Source organism: Balearica regulorum, chromosome 26 (assembly GCF_011004875.1).
Source record: "Balearica regulorum gibbericeps isolate bBalReg1 chromosome 26, bBalReg1.pri, whole genome shotgun sequence".
NCBI classification, from domain to species: Eukaryota; Metazoa; Chordata; class Aves; order Gruiformes; family Gruidae; genus Balearica; species Balearica regulorum.
Window position 1 is genome coordinate 1,697,540 of NC_046209.1, and position 18,850 is coordinate 1,716,389.

Here is an 18,850-nt window from a genome sequence, read left to right on the forward strand (position 1 = left end):
CGGTGGTTGAAAAATACCTGGCGTTTTAGAGATTTGGGATTTACCTCCCACTTCAGGATCGGGAGTTTCCTATGTCAGTGCCCAGAGGGAACACACGAACACACACCTCCCGTTGCCAGGCCTCCTCGGTGTGCCGCGCAGGACACCGGAGGCGACGCCACGGACCGCGCCGAGTTTCGGCGGGAAGCGCCCTCAGCCGCGACGCGCGGGGCCTGCCCGAAGACACCAGCCCGCCGGGACAGCGCGACGGCGGGAATGCCCGCCACCTCCGGGGGAGGATGCTGAGGTCCCAAGCGAACCGACTCCCGGGGAGGCGATAACGGGAGGTGTGGGGGAGAGGGGAGAGGGGCGAGCAGCGGCAGGAGCGGAGGGACGCCAGTGCCAGTGCCGCCGCCGCCGCCGCCACCTCAGGACGCCCGGCCGGCAGCGCGCACGCGTGCTGCGCGCCCCCTCCCCCCGCACGTCGACGGGGGAAGCCCCTCTGCTGCGCAGGCGCGCCGCCGGCCACCACCTCCCGCGCGCGCCGCCGGCTGCGCCGCGCATGCGCTCCTCCGCCCCCTCACCGCCCCCTCCCGCCCCTCGCCGCCGTGGCGCAGGCGCCCTGCAGTCCCCCGCCCGCCCGGTCGGCCCGCCCGGCGCATGCGCCTCGCCCCCTCCGGCGCGGGGAGGGGGATGCGGACGGGGGAAGATGGCGGCCTCGAACAACCCGCGGAAATTCAGCGAGAAGATCGCGCTGCACAACCAGAAGCAGGCGGAGGAGACGGCGGCCTTCGAGGAGGTCATGAAGGACCTGAGCCTGACCCGCGCCCACCGGGTGAGCCGGAGCTACTGACCGCACGCGCGCGCCCCCGGCGCTGCCCGGCGCGCGCTCCCCCGGCGGAGGCGGGCGGGGGGGGGGGAGGGGCGGCGCCCCCCACGGAGCCCCCCGGCCCTGGGGCAGCGGCGGCGCGCGGCGGGCGGGGCGGCGGGCAGCGCCCCCTGGCGGGGGCGGGCGGCGCCCTCGGTGCGGGGCGGGGGGCCGCGCGCCGCCCCCACCGCTGCTTCCCCCCCACCCCCCACCCCTTTGCCGCTCCCGTTTCTCCGCCACCGGGCCCAGCCCGCGCCCCGGAGCATCCTCCGAAGAGCGGCACCTGCCGCCAGGAGGGCTGGGGCGGCGGCGGGGGGCGGGCAGGTGCGCTCCGCGGGGCACCGGGGCAGGGCCCTGGGGGGGGGCAGTCCCCAGTCTCCCCGTCGGAGGGGGAGGGGGGGGCTCTGCGCCGGGGCAGGGGCGGGGCAGCCCCCCTCACGTCTGCGCCGGAGCGGGCCCGGCTGGGTGGGGGCTCCTCTGTGGCGGGGGAACCCCTCTCTCCCCAGGCTCGGGTCTGAGGGGAGGGTCCCTGTTCCTTCGCCAGGGTCTGAGAGGAGGGTCCCGGTTCCTCACCCCGGGCCAGGCCCAGACTGGGGCGGAGAGGTCCCGGCCTCCCTGAGGAGCGCTTCCCGCGGGGCCCTGCAGAGCATCCCCCGCTCCTTCAGGTGCGGCGGGGCAGGCTCCGGCCCCAGGCCCCGGTTCCCCCGCTGCGGGGGTGTGCGGGCACAGAGCGCCCATGGGTGTGCAGAGACCTGGCGGGAGCCGCTGGACTCGGTGTCACTAATGTTGTTCCTGTTATACTCCAGTTGTTGTAGGCACAAATTGCTGCACTTCCAAATCCTCCCTGCCTTCTGATGTCTCTGCAAAGCCCATCAGCAGAAATTAAGGGCATAACGAATGCGCTTTCCGAACATCAGATGCCTTTTCTGGTTTAGGTATAGGGATGCCAGAGCTTTTCTGTACGGTTCTTGTTTCACCTGCTTGTGTCAATATTTTTGTTTTTCTTTTAACTGTTTAAAGAAAATTTACGATCTTGTTTGTGGCTGAACCCTCACAGGAATGGGAACAAGAGAACGTAGAGTTGGATTTGCAGTAAAATGTTTCCTTTTATTCCTCTGTGTCAGGATAGGGTAAATATTTGTTTTGAATTGCTGCTGCTGCTGCTGCTAGTCAGATGTAATAGAAAGGCATGCTGCTTCTGTCAGCTCCCGCCTGGCAAGGTGTGAGGCCGAAGCTTTGTTCATGCTAAACTATTTGTTGATGTTTCATAGAAGATGCTGTCAGAGTCACTGTTAGAGTTAGTTGAGAGCAGAGTGAGGACGATTTAGAGATGTTTGCAGCTGCTGGAGTCATCTTGTTTCTTGCACCTTACCTGTGTAAGTCAGTGCCCCGGGGTTTTGCCTTTTGATGGTCAGTCCTTGGCTGCCACTCAGAGCTGGGTGTTCTTGAAGTCTGCAGTTACAGGTTGTCCTTCAGTTAACTCTTAAGTTTAGCATTCGTCTTCAGCGAGATAAGTCGGAATCCTAATTCAGTTTCTTGCAAATCTGAGTGTTCCTAATCCAGGTTTTGCAGATGGAAACCTATCTTATTTTCAAGAACCTGGTACTGAGAAAAGGACCCAAGATGAATAAGTTGTCTGAGGATTCTGGGTACTGAAGTGATGGAAACACTGACCAAATAGCTGAGTAAAATGTCTCCTTTGTGGACTTTTTCTTCTAAATTCCATGATTTCATCTGTGTTTAAAATGCAGTATAAAAGCAAAAAGGGGTTAAGCACAACTTTGCTGTTTGCTCTCATTTTCATTTGGCAACCAGCACTTTGCTGTCAGTTTGAAAATGCGTTACTCAGTTTGTGGAAGCAGCCCAAAATTTCTGTTGCCTTTTCGTTATTAGTAATTGTCTTTTTGCAATGTTTACCATCTTGTCTGTTTTACTGTTAGTTACTGATCGTAGCAGAGGCAGAGAACTACTGTTCCACCATTTCTTGTGCATACGCACGCTGTTTCTGAGCTTGCTTTCTGACTTGGTAATCTTCCACCTGTTTATGCTGTTTGGTCTGAGATTCTTAAATTATGATACATCTTTCTTGCCCAGGACAAAACAGAGCATGATATTAACTCCTTCTTTCTCTATTGTGCTCACCATTCAGTTGAAAAAAGAAAAGAAAAAAAGAATTCCTTTGAAAAATAAATCGCTTTGGTTTCAAAAGTGTTCCCCTATTCTCAGGAGCAACAAAATCCTGTCTTTCAGCTGGCAAATTCAAGAATGCGTTTTAGCTTTTCTGGGAGACACAGACCTTGTGAAGAGTCGTGGAGGTGGGTGGCCGATAGAAGCACTGGAGCTGCTTAATTGTCTTGTGAGTGGGACCTTCGTGTTTATAATCCAGAGATTTCTGCGAGTCCCATAGTAACAAAGTGGGTGAGAGGAGGGGGAGGATTTTTTTTTTTCTGTGTGACATTGACTCCTGTATTTTCCTTGTGGTTCTGCTGCTTTCCTTTTTTTATGTGAAGCATGAAAATTTAGAGCTGCACTGATTTCTGTGGTTTAAGGATGGGTTGTTTACCAGGGCCTTCTCTCAATTTCTGTTGTAATACAGCCCAGTGGTGCTTGCTGCGTTGCATGTATTTGCTCATGCAAGGCTGTTGCTGCTCTTTAAGATTGTATTTAACAAAACATTAACATGCAGGATAACACAGATAGTGCTGAGCTCTTCGATGTAAGGTTCTTCAAATGCTAGAGAATAGAAGATTTTAAAGAAAATTTGGGCATAGCTTGTGACCCGCATTTTAAAGGTGCTTCTTTTTCAGTTGGAGATGCTCTGAGGTTTCCAGGATTGTTTTTTTAATATATATTGTTAAAGTCACTTAGTTTTGATGGATTTCAGTTGGAGCTGTGTTTGAGCTCCCTCTTATGGACCCTGCAGTCTTACCTTAAAAAAATAAAAAAAAAGACATTCCCCCCAAAAAAACCCCAATCCTAACACCAAAAAACCTGGCTTCACTGAGCCCCACCTGCCTGGAGACCTGCGCTGATGTTGATGTTACTGGAGTGAAAATGGAAGAAAAACCAGGTTAATGGTGGTGTTTGGAAACATTCTGTGAAATTCCAGCACTGCTGGAATTCCAATCTTTTCCTGCACACAAAGCCGCCCGTGTAGACAACTTGCAGAAGGTGTCTCAGTGAGCTACTACTAACAGCACTCCTCAAAAGAGGATCTTTAGTAATAACCCGTCTTCCTCAGTGATTTAAAAATCTATTTTCTGTGTTCCAAAGTACATAATTCAATGCTTTGTCAATCTGTGTGATGGTGCCGTGACAGGGTTTGCTTGCATACTTTTAGGTGTTACCAAAAGTTGTGTGCGCCTGTGTTGCTTTTTCAAGTTCTTGAAAACTATGTGAAGTAAAAAGTCAGTGTTTGTGTTTTCAACCTGAATATTTTTAATATGAAGATCCTATTTTAGTATAATGTTTTCAACTGGAATATACTGTAATGGCATAGTTATCCATAGATGGCCATTTAACTGAAGTGAAATTAAATAAAAATTAAGTAAACCCCCCATAGTTTGTATGTTTGTGTAAAACTTAGACAGGGGCATGCCTCCCTGTAACAAAATTTGTACTTAGGTATGAGACAGTCACTCATTTACTTCTTCCTGCTGGCTGCAGAAGAGATCAAAATGTCTCTTTGTACATTCACAGATCATCGTTCAATGTAGATAATATGCAAAACAGTATTTAAAAGCTCAGTTACATCGGGAATGCTAATCTGCGGTTTTAAAAATGAGAAAAGCTACTGCTGATGACACAATGTCGCAATGTTTCCTAATATCTTCAGCATGTTTTCATTAAATAATTTGATAAAAAAGAAATTCCTGACTACGTAATGTAGTATTTTTGAATGTCTGAAAGATATTAAAGAAATGCATCAAAATCAGGACCGAGCCCTCCAAGCATGGTGATTAATGCTTTCAGCTGGAAGTAGTTTTGGTCAATTTAATAGTATTGTGATTTTTCTCTCAAAACAGGAGTGTTAATTTTGACTTCAAGCTCTAGACAGTGTTTTTCTTCTTTGTTACTTTCCCAAATACAGGGTTTGGCCCCTATATTTGCACATTTCCAGGCCAAGAAACTGGTCACTTAGGCTTCATCCGTGATCTCCCTCTGACTTCTCTGGTGAAGCAGGACACAGAACCAAGTCAGTTGGTTTCCATACTGCCAAATAACGTTCCCCAAATCACAGCATCTGTACCCCTGGCTGTGGCCGTCGTCGTTCTTTTGACAGACACAGGCTGGGCGAGTAACTGCATTGAACGTGCTGAAATAATGATGCAGCGTCGTTAATTCTTTGAAAGAAATACTGTAAATCAGAGAGTGAAAATGCAGAGGTGAGCTACCCGCAGGGGCACAAAGAATCTCTGTTCTTGTGCAACAGTCAGCTTTCCCTAACTCGTCTGAGCTGTCCAAGGTAAACACACGAGTCGGCTTCTGATATGCCATGCTGGAGAACTCGCATACTTCAGTCAGCAGCGTAATGTTCCTTCTGGTAAACCCCATCAGGTTTTTGTTGTGTTTGGTTTATAAAGGAGACAATGACTTTTAAAATTATTATTCCATTGTTACCATGCATTACACCTGCTTGTTTGAGCTCTCGGACAAAGTCTTTTTCTGTGTAGTGGCCAAGTCCGTCTGTTTTGATGATGTAGGAAAGCTGTGAAGGATCTGTAGGCACATGAAACTGTGATCGTACAACTGCTATATTTCAATGTATAAATTGTAATTCACAGGATGAATGCGTAGAACTCAGCGCGGTGTGCTGCGTTTCAAAGTTTTCTTTAACTTCAGCGGTGGAGAACATTTGCAGTAATGTGCATTTATAGATGCTACTGATTTAGTAACAATATGTTCTCGAGGTTATGTACAGTCAGCTCTTCCAGCTCTTTGAGGGTGATTTGGGGTCTTTCCTCAAAGAGAATTGCCGAGCTGCAAAGCCATTCTTGCAGAGGGGAGCTTTGCCTGTAGTTCAGATGCTGAAAAGTTTTAGGTCTAGATACTGATTTTCTTGGTCTTGTATTTAGAAACAGAAGTATGTAGTTGTGATGACTTTGAGTTACAGTTGCAAATGGAGGAGCTGCAAACCTCCTGTAGAAGTTACAGACATGGCAAAACCATCAGTCAACAGGAGTTGATGCTGTGTTAATCTGAATCGTGTGCTGGCATCAGTAGACGGGCAGAGGTAAACGAGCATCCTCTGCGTAAGGAAAGCATTAAACCACAAAACGGTACGACAGGACTCGTTCCTTAAAGTATTTTTCAAGAATATGTTGTATTGCAAAAATGATTTTAGTAGCCATGTGGCCTATGCACAAACTCTCTTTGGTACCTGTTAGATGAAACAGAAAAGAGCTGTTCTTTGCATAGTGCAAAAGGGAAAAAAAAAAAAAAAAAGGAGGGGGGAACCCCTAAGCCCTGGAAGGCGCGTAATGTAATTGTGTAAGGATGCGGTGTTGAAAAGCAGTTTTAACTGTAGTTAGGTTTCTCAATCAGGTGACGTTTTATTTGATTTTTTTTTAATCATGTAAAATACATTTTTATTTTCCTAACCATCTTGGATTACCTGTGCTAATTTGGAAACAACGCTTATTTTAATCTGCTGCTCATCAAACCGCTACTTCTAGCACTAACCATTTATTTTCAGTTTTATAATCAATTTATCAATGTCATTGATTTTAGTTATGAAGCATACCGTGCCTTATCAGCATCAAGACCCCGATTCTTTGCTGAGACAGCAGCATCGTGCACGTTTAAGCTCATGTGTTCTTTCAGTCCTGTGGCTGCCCAGCGCCGTGCTAGTGCAAGCTCCGGCACGGCTGTGCCCACAGTGGGTTGTGTCAGGGGTTGACCGTATTAAACTAGATGGGTTTGGGGTTTCTTTGAAGTGAGCTTTAGCAGTTTCCTGCTCTGACTAGACATCTAAATTGTACTGTAAGAAATTATCGAGTATTTCTAGAGGCTTTCGTTGTAGTGGTAATAAAATGCTAATATGGCAAAAAGTAGGCATCTTCTCAAAAATGATCAACAGGGATTTAAACAAAATGTCCTAAAGGGTAAATATTTGTCTTTGGTTATCTGTTATCTGTTATCTCTAATTGCAAAGGAGTGTTTTGTCAGTCTCCCTAACAGCATTGATCAGTCTCTAATGGTACGTTCCACACTGGCATCGGTATTTTTGTGCCTACTGTAGGATCTGAAACTCAAGTATACTTCAGGGCACTTTTCAGCAAATGTAATACTGTATCGTAAAAAAATAAAATAAGCTTTTCTTTTTTAAAATAACGTTTCTGCTTGCGATGGCTGGAATTTTACCCTGGTGTTTTTGTAGATGTGCTGGAGTAGCTGTTGCTTTGTGGTCGAGGATATATGGTAGCTGACAGAATTGGAGTAAGTGGGTGAAAAGAAGCAAACTGTCAAAATCTGGTAGATTTTTTTTGTGAGCATAAGCTTGCAGCAGTGTTCATTTTGCGACGGCAACTGATTGCAACCTCGGTGCTGCTTCCCTTTTTTTCTTTTGGTCTAAACTACTTGCATTTCAATAAACAGACGCAGTCCCAAGGGCTGTGGTGTAAACTTGAGGTGGTAGCCAAACTTGTGAGTATTAACTCATTAGCTAAGATCAGCGTATCTGATAGTGCGTAGGAGTTCATGTTTAAAATGTGCTTTGATTTAAATGGTTTGCATAGCATGTTTTGTGCTGTGTAAGTGATATCCAGGAATAAGATTTCTGTCAAGATCTCCACTGGTACTTACTGAGCCAAATGAGCATTGCAAAAGTGCGTATTTGTCAACCAGGGATGTTTTTGTATGATCTCATTGGTACTTTATAAAGTTGTAACTGAGTGTTGATAATAGTCTTGTTTTGCAAATTATTTCTTGAGAACTGAAAATTCTTCCCCTTGTACGAGAACAATCCTTTGCAATAAAACAACACCACCACACACCCACAAAAATAATGAAGTAGAGGAGAATGAAACGCTGTGTTCTGGCTTTAGGCTTCAGTATTAATTCTACAGCACTTCATGATCCTTGTCTAAAAGTCTGTATTTTACAGGCAGATTTTTCTTAATGTGTATTTTACTTTCTTGCCTGCTTGGTCTATCACTTTTCTTGATGACTAGGAAAATATCCTCTGTGATATCCCTGCTGGGCTACTCGCTCGTGTTTTTTAGTGTAGTTACTTATCACTGCATAGTAGTAAGATGTGTTAATGGCAGACTGCAGTTCTGTTAAATGAATTTTCAATTAATTTTGATACCCAGCTATTACTATTTATGTTAGTATTATTTTCCTTGGACGGCTGAGGTCTCCAAGGGGAGGGAATGTGAGCTGATTTTCCAAAATATATGTATATTCAGGCAGATGGTGATAGTTCTCAACTCAGCGTATCAGTTATTTGTGATTTGCCTTTCTGTACATTGGTGCCTCTTTAGACCTGTTGTAGAAGCAGCATCTTGTAACGATGAGAAGCTGTGCAGAAGATTTCTCTATCTCTAGAGTCCTTAAGTGGTGTTTCAACACCCATAAGCTGCATTAAGGGGGAAAAAAAACCAACCTCAGTGGCCAGAGGGAAGACAGTGATTGTTTAATATACTGACTTTTCAGCTTCTTCTTTCCTTGCAAATTCTTATGTAGATCGTATTCACGGCATCCGTTCAGCAGCCACCAGTTATTGGAGTGGTGTTACTGGGTTTCTCCTTGTTCTCTCTGTACGAGCAATGGACAAGGCTTGTCCTTGTTGCAGTCTTAATCACAATTCCACAAGACCCTGCTCCCCCTCGCCACCTCTGTGGCATTTCTCTTCTAGTGAAGGAAGAGCAAAAATATTATCTTAAATATTGCACAAGTTTCCAACAGCCTACTCAGATTCAAATGTCTTATTGACCTTCTCATTGTAATTAGATTTTTTTCTCTTGTGCAGTGAAATGATTACGTTGGACGAGTCTTTTGCATTCAAAGAAGTTTGACTCTGATGGCAGATATTATTAATGCCTAGAGAATTGTCTGATGCCTCATCTTAAGAGCTTCACATGGTTTCTTGAGCTGTAATAGGAGGGCTTAAGGTTGAGCTGCAGTGGGAGGAACTGTCGGAGAGAAGAACATGCTGCAAAGGCCATGGCGGTTTTGGGGACTGGTGAAGTGTTAAATGGTATCATGGACTGAAGGTCATTGTGAAATGGCTTTCTCTGCCTCAGCAGCGGCTAAATCACATGTTTATTCTGTACCAATATGTTTTTAACTGAACCAGCTGTGCTTGTGGCTACTGTCGGCACAGAGTTAGGTGCTCTCCCGATCGCTGATCAGCTCCAAAGAGCGCAAACGTGCCCTGCTTGTCTCCTAATTTACGAAACTTGTAGGGTTACATAACTGAATTTTCATTCTTTAGCTAAAAATAAAAAATGGAACATAAAAGCTATTTTTATCGTGCTTAATGAGGGCATCTCTGCTTTTATTTCATCTTTTCTGAGACATTTCAATAGGAGGAATGTGGATGGTTTAGGAACGATTTTTTAGCCTGGGCACTCGTTCTCCGTTGTTCTCTGAAGTGTTGTCCATCAACCAGCAAACAGATACGTTGGGCTGCTCAGAACGAGTGTGTTCTTAAAAGTACTCAGCTAATAACGATAATGAAAATAAATAGATTTTGAGAGCGTCGCACTAGATTTAAATATATCAGAGAGGCAAAGAATTCTTTTTGCTATCAAATAATCTATGAGCTTCAAGTACGAGACCTCGCTGATGTATTACATTGAATTATCAGCAACATAAACGCCTTTCTCTTTTTATAGCCCTTTCAGAAAAGAAGGGTGGCATTTGCAGAACTGACACGGGAGCTGGTTTGTTTTTAAAAGCAGTGCAAATCAGGTTTGGTTCATATTGTAGCTTAGCTTGGCGCTCTGCCCAGTGATAGAGCAGAACTCTGAAGAATAGTCACTATTTTAAGTCTCTAGTTGTGCTGTATCCTGTTTTTACTTGCTACTCAGTTGTGACTGTTAAGTTTTAAACAGTAAACCTTTGTTCACCAGAAATAGCAAAGTGTTTTTAAACACAGAATGACAGCCTGTGTATTAAATTTTATTGTTTATTATTTATTATTATTACTTTATTTATTCAAATTCTGCAAGGTGTGTTCTTACCGATTCTTTGCCCTCGAACCCCAAAATATCGAATAGTTCATGTTAGTTCATTTTTTGGAGAAAGTTAAATGCAGCTAATGCCTAAAGAAGTGCCACTATGCAAAGTTCTGCTGGTGTAAAACAGAAATTATTATTAATAATAATAATAAAAAAAAAAGATTGCAGCATGAAAAACAACTGCCTTCTTCCCTCTCCCCTCCCCCTTTCTCCACAAAAGTTGAACATTCTGGTTTGTTCTCTTTGGGTGCACAAGAAAAAGGATTTTTGTTCCGGAGTGCAATGCAGATTTGGGGTGGTTTATAAATAGTAAGTGTACGTTAGGGGGTGAGATCTTTTCACTTTCACATGAATTCTAGAAGACATCTGGGGGCAGAGGTCTGAGTATGTGTGTAATTTTTATAACCCCGTTTCCTCAGAATTTTATAGCTGAGGCAATCTGGGGAGTTGGTTGCAGCTCCTGAAGGAGAATCTAATGGTGCCTTGGAATTTGTAGATGACTCATAACAGGACAAAACAATCCAGTTAAGTGATTTGAGGTCTTAAATAATCTCTTCAACAGGAAGGTGAAGAAAACATCATGAACTCATGAGTAATAATTGGCTCTCTTGGAGTGCTAAAAGTGCAGTGATCGCTAGTTGGCCAGGATTCAGATGATTCCTGTTTAAGCTTTGCTGATCAATATATATCTCAGCTCTTATGAATGAAATTTATTTGACTGGACTATAATGCTTTTAGCAAAGCAGCATTACAGTTACCAGTTGGGAGAAGTTTATTTTAAGTTGGTTTATAGTAGTGACGCTTTGCGCCTCAGCTGTGTCGGCTGGGGCTACGTCTAATCTTTTCGATTTGCTTTTTCTCCTGTTCTCTGCTCTTTGCTACATGAATCAGCCAGGTGACCAAGATTGTTTTTCAATGAGGAAGAACTTATGATAACGGCTGCACCTCCTGAAATGGAGAGAAGGTGATTGTAGTTCTTTGCTTTATGGACATGCTAGCTGCAAAAATTAAATGGTTTTAGATAGTCCTGAAAATAAACTAATAGGAATACCTTCCTCAAATGACTAGCATTGTCGTGAACACTAGAGATAAGAACTTATTCCATCATCTCCTTTCTCCTTTTCAAAGCACAGAATCATTCACGACTGCCTTAATTTTGTAGACGCTTTTATGCAGCTGCAAGGGACCCACGCGGGTGTTCCAGCAGATGCACACCCTTTGAGGCCTCACGGTTTTACTGGTAAGCAACTGGAATTGCAGCCTACATGTAATGCTGTCAGGTAACCTTTAAGCTTAATCAGGTTTATAAAATCTGCAGTTAGCTATGTTGTTCTCCCCTTTGCTCTGCTTAGCAAATATCATTACTCTAATGATGAAAACCCTTTCTTCTGATTCCCAGTTTATTTTTTCATGGTGTGTGGGGAGAGCTCCTCTTTCCTTTCAGGCTCTGGCTCCGTGAGATAGAGGGGGAGCATTCTGCTTCCCCTTCCCTCTGTGCAGACCCTCGCACTGAGTTAATGTGAGCTGGGATGCTCAAGTGCTGTGGCAGAATGCCTTTGGTTCTGGTCCTTGAATGTGTCACTTCCCATTTTGTTGTCTATTTCTGAAGTCTTTGGGAAAATTTGGGTGTTTTAGTGCATTGTGAAACGCCTGGATCCTTGAACAGTGTATTTGGTGGCATACTGTAGCTATCCACTGGTAAAAATCAAGCACAGTGCTGGGCTTGTGTTTGCAGTTCTACTATGAGTAAAGAGTTGGTTGTGAAGTGTTTCAGTGTGGCAGAAACAAAGCTGTTGCTCTTTTGTAGCTGCTAAATTCCCATATATTACAACAGATTCCTTCCCTTAAAAAAAAAAAAAGCAGGAAAAACGCATTTTTTTTCTTTTCTTGAATTTTTATTTTTAATGACTGTGTTTGGCTGGCCTGCAGAGTTTTTCTGTTTGTGTCCTGACATGTCGATGTGATAATGGAACAAATACTTGACAGTGACTTAATTGACAGTTATGGGGATGGAAGAGTAAACAATGATGTAGCAGTTCTAAAAGCATGGGTTCAAATCCAGTTCATACCATATGTCTGGATTTTTTCGTGGTAATTTTCACTTAGTTTGTAGTAGACATTTGGCTTCCTGTTTTGGCTTGGTAGTACTTTTCTCTGCAATATCTATTGCGCTAGGATGCTAATAGCATTAGAAGGCCAAATATGATTGGCAGAGGCAACAAGGGAAACTTTTGCTTGGGTTGTCCACACTTGTCTGTTTGTAGCCAGTGTTAAACTCTTCACTTTTATGAAAATAAAACCATACTAAAATTAAAAAAAAAAAAAAACACACACCATTGCAACACATTTTGTTACAAAGCTGATGATGGAATATTTTAAATCCCAAGTGACCCAGACAGAGCAGCTGCTATCACTGCGGATTATACCTTTCCTCTAAACTTCAGACTTCATTTCCTTTACCAGTCTTCCTGGGAGGAACAGCTGTGCATTTGGATCCATCGCTGCTGTTGGATCGGTACTTGAAACTGCAGGAAATAAGTTACTTTAGAAATCTGGCTTGATGGTGTTTCTTCCTGATTGTGACAGCCCAAATGAGAGAGAAATGCAAGGGATTCTCTTTTCTTTTTCTTTGATAAATTAGTCTGTGTAGTCTGTCTCCATTAGCCAGGAAGAGTTGTGAAGAAGCTAGCTACGCTTTTTCTATTCTAGCGTTACTGTGCGCCGTGTTCGCTTTTCGTTGTTGCCATGAATGGTTGATTATTCAGAAATAAAAGAACAGTGTCGCTTTACAGCAGGCACATTTAAATGTGTTCTGAATTTTAGAGGAAGACAGTTTTCAGAGTTCCCTTTTTATATCTACAACGTGCATTAGCTTTAAGGGGCTGATAGACTGTATATTTCTGTGTAATTCTAGACGTTTTTTAATCTAGCTCTGTGGCCAAGCCTTTTTCTAGAGAATCGGTGTCTTTTGATAAAAGAACCTGAACTCTAGTTTTCTGATGCTGCACCTTTTTCTTTATATTAGACAGAGCAAGCATTAGGTGCTCTGAAAGACAATTTAAAAGAAGTGGATCTACAGCATAACACTTACTTCCCCTGACCATCAGGACATACTTTGGATTGAAAAGAAACATCTATGACATACACGCTTCTGCGGGTGCATGCTCAGATGAAAGGGAAAGTATTGATGTTATTAGATTTGATCATCTAATTTTTAATTACTTGGAAAACAAAAGTAAAGGGCTAAAATTGCAAATAGGCATCTATCTCTTCCTTAGCCACCTATTCAGCTATTAGATAAAATGTGTAGGTGGATTTTAATCTGTAACATCTAAATAATGGAAGTCTTTTTAATTATTTGCAATAAATTGTCAAAAACTTGATAGCACTATAAAAACAGTCAGTATTAACTTATCAGTTGTAGTCCAACTATAAAAGCATTATATAGATTAAAAAGTCAAGCATTCCAAAAAGTCTTTCCAATCTTTCATAATCTCCTGCGTGAGCAGTATTAATTAATTTATCATATATTCACCTCTGCCCTAGTGAGATGGAGACCCCTGCCTCTTTGGGCACAAAAATAGATGATGGTGGCTTACTGTGGGAGACTGTTAAATATCTTGATTTATCTGCATTGTTCAGTGCGTAGCTCTGGGCCTCAGAGTGCACCCGTCAAACTTCGGTTTGCTGGTAGGATAATTAAACCCTCAGGGAAGTGCTCTGCGCCTTACACTGTTAAGGAGTCTGAGTAGTTCAAAACCAACTTAATCTTTACAATGGTCTTCTGGTGTGATTACTCTCATTTTATAGAAGGATAACTAAGATGCAAGCAGTAAAATAGAAGAAATTGATGCTTTGAATGTCTGATTTGAATCACGTGGTAGTTCAGGGGAGTGGGGGGAACCCAACAGCAGGTCTTCAGTTTTTAAAATGCTTTATACACTCATAGCATAGGTCCAGTTGACTCAAGGAGAAGGGGTACTTCAGACCCTAGTTGGTAATTTTGACAGAGCCTTCGTATTTTATGTTGAGTAACCTGAAAACTAGCAATTGCCCCTGACAAATTGCTCATCTAGTATCCTGGGGAACGTTGGTGGCAGAAGGAAGACAGAAATGACGGGTCGCTGTAACGCCAGGCCCCGTTCTCTTGTTGTTCACTCGACTCATTCTTTTCATCCCTTCCAGCTTGCATGAGAGTGAAGGTGAGGTTTGCTCAGCCATCAGCGTCAGTAGGCAGCCCTGAAATACAACGTGAGATTGGACCATATAGCTGAGTTAGTCCAAATATTGAAGAACTCGTCCTTTTGTTGGCTTCCGCTGCTCTCTCCTGTTTCCCTTCTGCTATCAAAAATTCATCTGGTTGTGGGGCGAGCAAGTTAAGAGAAACCAAGCCAACCCACAAAGTTTTTCTGCTGGTTCAGCTTCTCTAACCAGATTTCTTTCAGGTCATAAGAGTTCTGGGGCAAGGAGAGGGGCAAGGTTAGACAGCTTTCCTGGCAAAGACAAGGCAACCAGAGCACTGGGACCATGTTCTCCACAATGTGATCTGCTTGGTTGGATTATAAAACTACATCCTCCGTGCCTCATGAAACTTTTTTCTGCTAATAACTTTCTGTGTCTTCTCGTTATTGATATTAATTTTAGGTTCTTGGCTTCAATGAGATTGAGTCTGAGTCTGTTGATGTAGAGAGGGACTGGCAGCTGAATACCTGCTATAATTCATGAAATTGTGGCTAACATTTAAATTTTCTTTTCCTGGGCTTACCTGGATTCTCTTTTATTGATTTATGAATCCGTCCTCATTTAATTAAATAAATTCTAGACAGCTTTCATGGAGGGTGGTTTTAGTAAATGGGCAGCTATTTTGATGTATATTAGTTTTAGAAATTGGTTGGGTAGCAAGTGCAGAGTTTTTAAAATTCCAATTCTAATACAAACTTCAGAATATTAACAGAAAAGGTTTAGTTTGAGGTGAAGGAAGGAGCCAAACTCTTTTGGTGGTCAGAGCAGTTAGTTAATTATTGGATAGTTTTTGGCAACTTGGACACAAACATAAAGAACTTTTAATAGTTAGATGGGTAATTAAGTGATTTTTAGCTAGCGGCTATATTGCCACTAAGTCTAAACGCAATAACTGTGAATCATTAAATTGATGTTAACTTATCTTTCTTTTTAAGAGTGTATTTGCTTTTCTTATCAACATAAGGATTGTGAATGGGAAGAAATCTGCCTTTGAAGAAAACACTTCACTGACTTGTCTTGAGGGTTTGTTTGACTTCGTGTTTAATTTCATGCTGGAGACAGAAGCCAGATTAGTAGTTTGGGAGTCTCAGCCCTCTGCTCGCTCACAGGAGAGGCAGAGCGTGCACACTCGACCTGGAACGTTTCTCTCTCGCTGCCCTACCTGTGTAACTTGAAAAGTCCAGTTCTGAGGATGAAAGGGCACTTGATTTCTACTGCCTTTCTTTGGCTCTTCTGCAGAGGCGCCAAAAATAGTGCTAAAAGTGCCTTTTCATTGAGGCAGACATTTCTACTGAGAGCTGGGCTGTGAGTTCATTCCTGGGGAGAGATCAGAAAATAGCAGTGACTTGTTATTGAGGATGCCAAATCAATCCCAGTCCGTTCAAAAACTCCAGGCAACTCTACATTCTTTCCTGTGGCAGGTCCAGCCTCTGGTTGCTTGAGGAGAAAGCCTTCCTGAGAAATTTCAGACATATCCAACTGGGAAACTTTGAACTGATTTGAACAACAGGATTTACCTATAATGCAGTCTCTAAAACTTCCAGTCAATCCTTTAAACAGAATTTAATTTCCAAGTAAGCTTTCATAAGACATTTCTAATTTTAATCTGCACTTGTTTTGCTGCTTATTAGCCTCAACACGCTAAAGAGAAAGGTTTCTAAAGTCAAAACCTAAAATTTATAAGAAAGCTTGGTATGGAAACTGCAAACCAGCAGAAGAGCAGTTATCATGAAATCTTACTTCCTGTATTCATCAGATATCTTAGGGTTTTTTTTATCAAAAGGTCACTCCACCCTTTTATGACACTTATGGGAATCAAATTTTTATGTATTAAAAAGGGCATTTAAAATGAAATGGTTATAGTGGATTTTGATTGACTTCATTCCAGTATCAATTTTGCCGTTCGATTACAGTTGAATTTTGAGTTCTGTCCATAAGTTTGTAATTTGCCCAGAATTTTTGGAGAAGAATTTAGAGAAGTTGAAGTGTTGAATTTTAATAAATGCTTCCTTTGATTCACATCTGCATATTTTGGACACTTAGAAATGTCTGTAGGAAAACTGGATATGCTTTTAGGGATAGGTTTCTCTTTTTTTTTTTTTTTTTTTATTGTATAACTTGAATCTCTCCCTACAAACACAGCTGTATGTCCAGCACATTTTAACCCAATTTAAATGGAAAAATTGAGGTAGTTCATGTAAATGGATTCACATAAAAACTAGTATCTGGAAGAATGTTCCATTGTTAGCAAGTCAATAATTATGTTAAATCTAATATTTTTGATTTCTTACCAAAGTTGTGTGTGTCCGGCTCCATTAACCAGAGTAAGGTCATGTCATGTTACTCAACTGCTGGCTGAGTTAAGAATGCGATTGCTTGCAAATTCCTAATTACTACGTGGAAAGGTAATGATTCCTTTCCTGTTTGCTGTACAGATGCTGCTCCTGCCTCACAGATTGTTACTCTTGCAACTTTGCAGAAATTTATTGGTTTTAACTTAACTTCAAATGTGGCGAACCAACTGTGTATCAACCTTTTATTTGGGGAACATTTTCAGCTATTCTAGAAAACTGCTTATGCAGAAGTGTTTGATTTTTAACAATTGAATTGGATTTTAACTTAAAATATTTTTTTTTTCTTTAAGTAGCATAAGAGAAATGCTGGTGGAGGGGAAAATTACATATTCAGTTAGGGTCTGTCGTTTGGGAAACATTATTTCTGAACAAGAATGCCAGGCAGAAATAAAATGGTTTCACAAGCAGAAGCTTTTTCCTTACCAAAAGCTTTCTCAGGAAAGAACTGGAATATTTAGCGATATTTTCAGCTGTCAAGGAACTGTTATCTTGGCCACATAATGCATAAATGGAAAAGCTGTAATGTACAGTCACTAAGTTCTCGTGGTTCAAGAAATTAATATATCTGGTGAACACTAAGTAATTCATTATCGTACTTCACTATCTAAATTTGTATAGAGAGCAAGTTGCCACTAATTGAATCTAACCCCAGGAGATAAAGCTAGAGTTGTCATGAGACTTGTTAACATTTTAACAGTAATCTGAATTTTTCTATTAAGAAAAGACCTTTTTTTTTTTTCCTTACTTTTAAAATAAAACCCCACAATCCCCCTCTTCAAACCTAATCCCCAGTACACTTAATTTACCTCACAAGGTAGTTTTACAGAAAGAGGAGGAAGTGTTCATTTTAGTTGCAACCCGTGTCTCTTTTCATTTTCAGCGCTGCTCTTCTTTGTGCACAGGTCCCCTTAGTAAGCCCAGAGACTCCTGAGTTATCTCAAAGCACGACAGTGAAATTTTCAGGGTTTTTTTGCCGATCCTCTGCTTCGAAACACTTGAGATCTCCCATCGGAACGACAGCAAGGTTTAACGTTGCAGAACTTAAAATTGCTGTCTCACCAGGTAAAAAGCTGGACGTTTGAGGCGCTCAGCAAACTGGCCTGCTCTGCTTACACTCGATCTTCATAGATTGCGAGTGGCAGTTGTTGATGGTCTCCTATAAACGGCGTAGTCTGGGGGCCGCTCGCCGTTAGAAGGCAGGAGGCTGGAGAGAGGAACAAATACAGATCTACACACTGGTGTAATGATCGACGAGAGCAATAACAAGCAATCAGTTTTCTTATTTTTGGCACGGATCTCCAAAACTGTTTATCGAAGGTAGTGTTACTAAAATTAATGATACAGCAAAGCCATTTAACAAGCTCGTTTTTGAGAAGCACTTTAGTCCTCGCTCTCTTGTGTTTCCTCATTTCCACGTTTAACTGCAGTGGAAAGACAAACAGTGGTGACCTCCCAGTTACATTATGCTTTGAGGCAGGTATGTACTGGGGGAGGCCAAAACATTAAAAAACATAAAGCAACACACCCCACACACCCCCCATGCTGGGTGTCTTGTAGTAGGTTCTTTAAAAGAAACCAACACCTGTTGAAATAGTTACTTCAATGTTTGGCACAAATCCCAAGCAAGCCTTTTTTTAACAACAAAAACATATGTACGGGCCAGGCAAAAAGCACAGCTAGTTCTGATATTGTGCTTTTAGCGATCTGCAGCTCTGAGTTAGAGGGGCTGTGACTCATTAAGTGATACCAGCGCAGAGCATTTCTCTTAATTTCACGTATTGCTTGGAGAGCACTGGATTGTAATTGCGTGTCAAAAGATTGCAAAAGAAAAGCTGGGGGGGGGGCCTTTCCTGTTTTTTAGATGGGATCTTGTTGAACTGTTTGATACAACATGCTGTGAATGTTTTATAAGTCTTCAGGCTGAGGGGGTTTATCTGCCCTTTGGTTAGAAAAAAACCCATCAGCCGCCTTGTGACTGGGATCCTGCCCAAACAGTTGAGGCTTTTGAGAGCGCCCGTTCATAAAGGTTTCATCTCTAAGCACTGTCTCCTAAGTTTTGGATTAATTTGGTCTCTCAGCTAAAGCAGAAAGATTTTGGCTGTCTGTGTCTTTGGAAATTGGTGGCTTCTAGGGGAGATTCTGTAAATAAAGGGTATTTGAGTTGCTTTCCTAGGGATAGTTTTAAAGTTGGAAGAACGCATGCACTGTTTCCTTGGGGTGAT

General features: G+C 42.7%; 1 protein-coding gene across 4 annotated transcripts in view; it reads left to right on the forward strand.

Moving 5' to 3' along the window:
• The first annotated feature begins 620 nt into the window (after nt 1-620).
• CRTC1 (CREB regulated transcription coactivator 1) overlaps nt 621-18,850 on the forward strand; it is a 51,330-nt gene continuing 33,100 nt past the window's right edge. For 2 of the 4 annotated variants that reach the window (XM_075736330.1, XM_075736331.1), the window contains exon 1: nt 621-814. In XM_075736330.1, the coding sequence (XP_075592445.1) occupies nt 689-814 (126 nt within the window). In that variant the 5' untranslated portion in view covers nt 621-688. The remainder of the gene's footprint in view (nt 815-18,850) is intronic. The other 2 variants (XM_075736333.1, XM_075736332.1) reach the window with 2 other exon arrangements.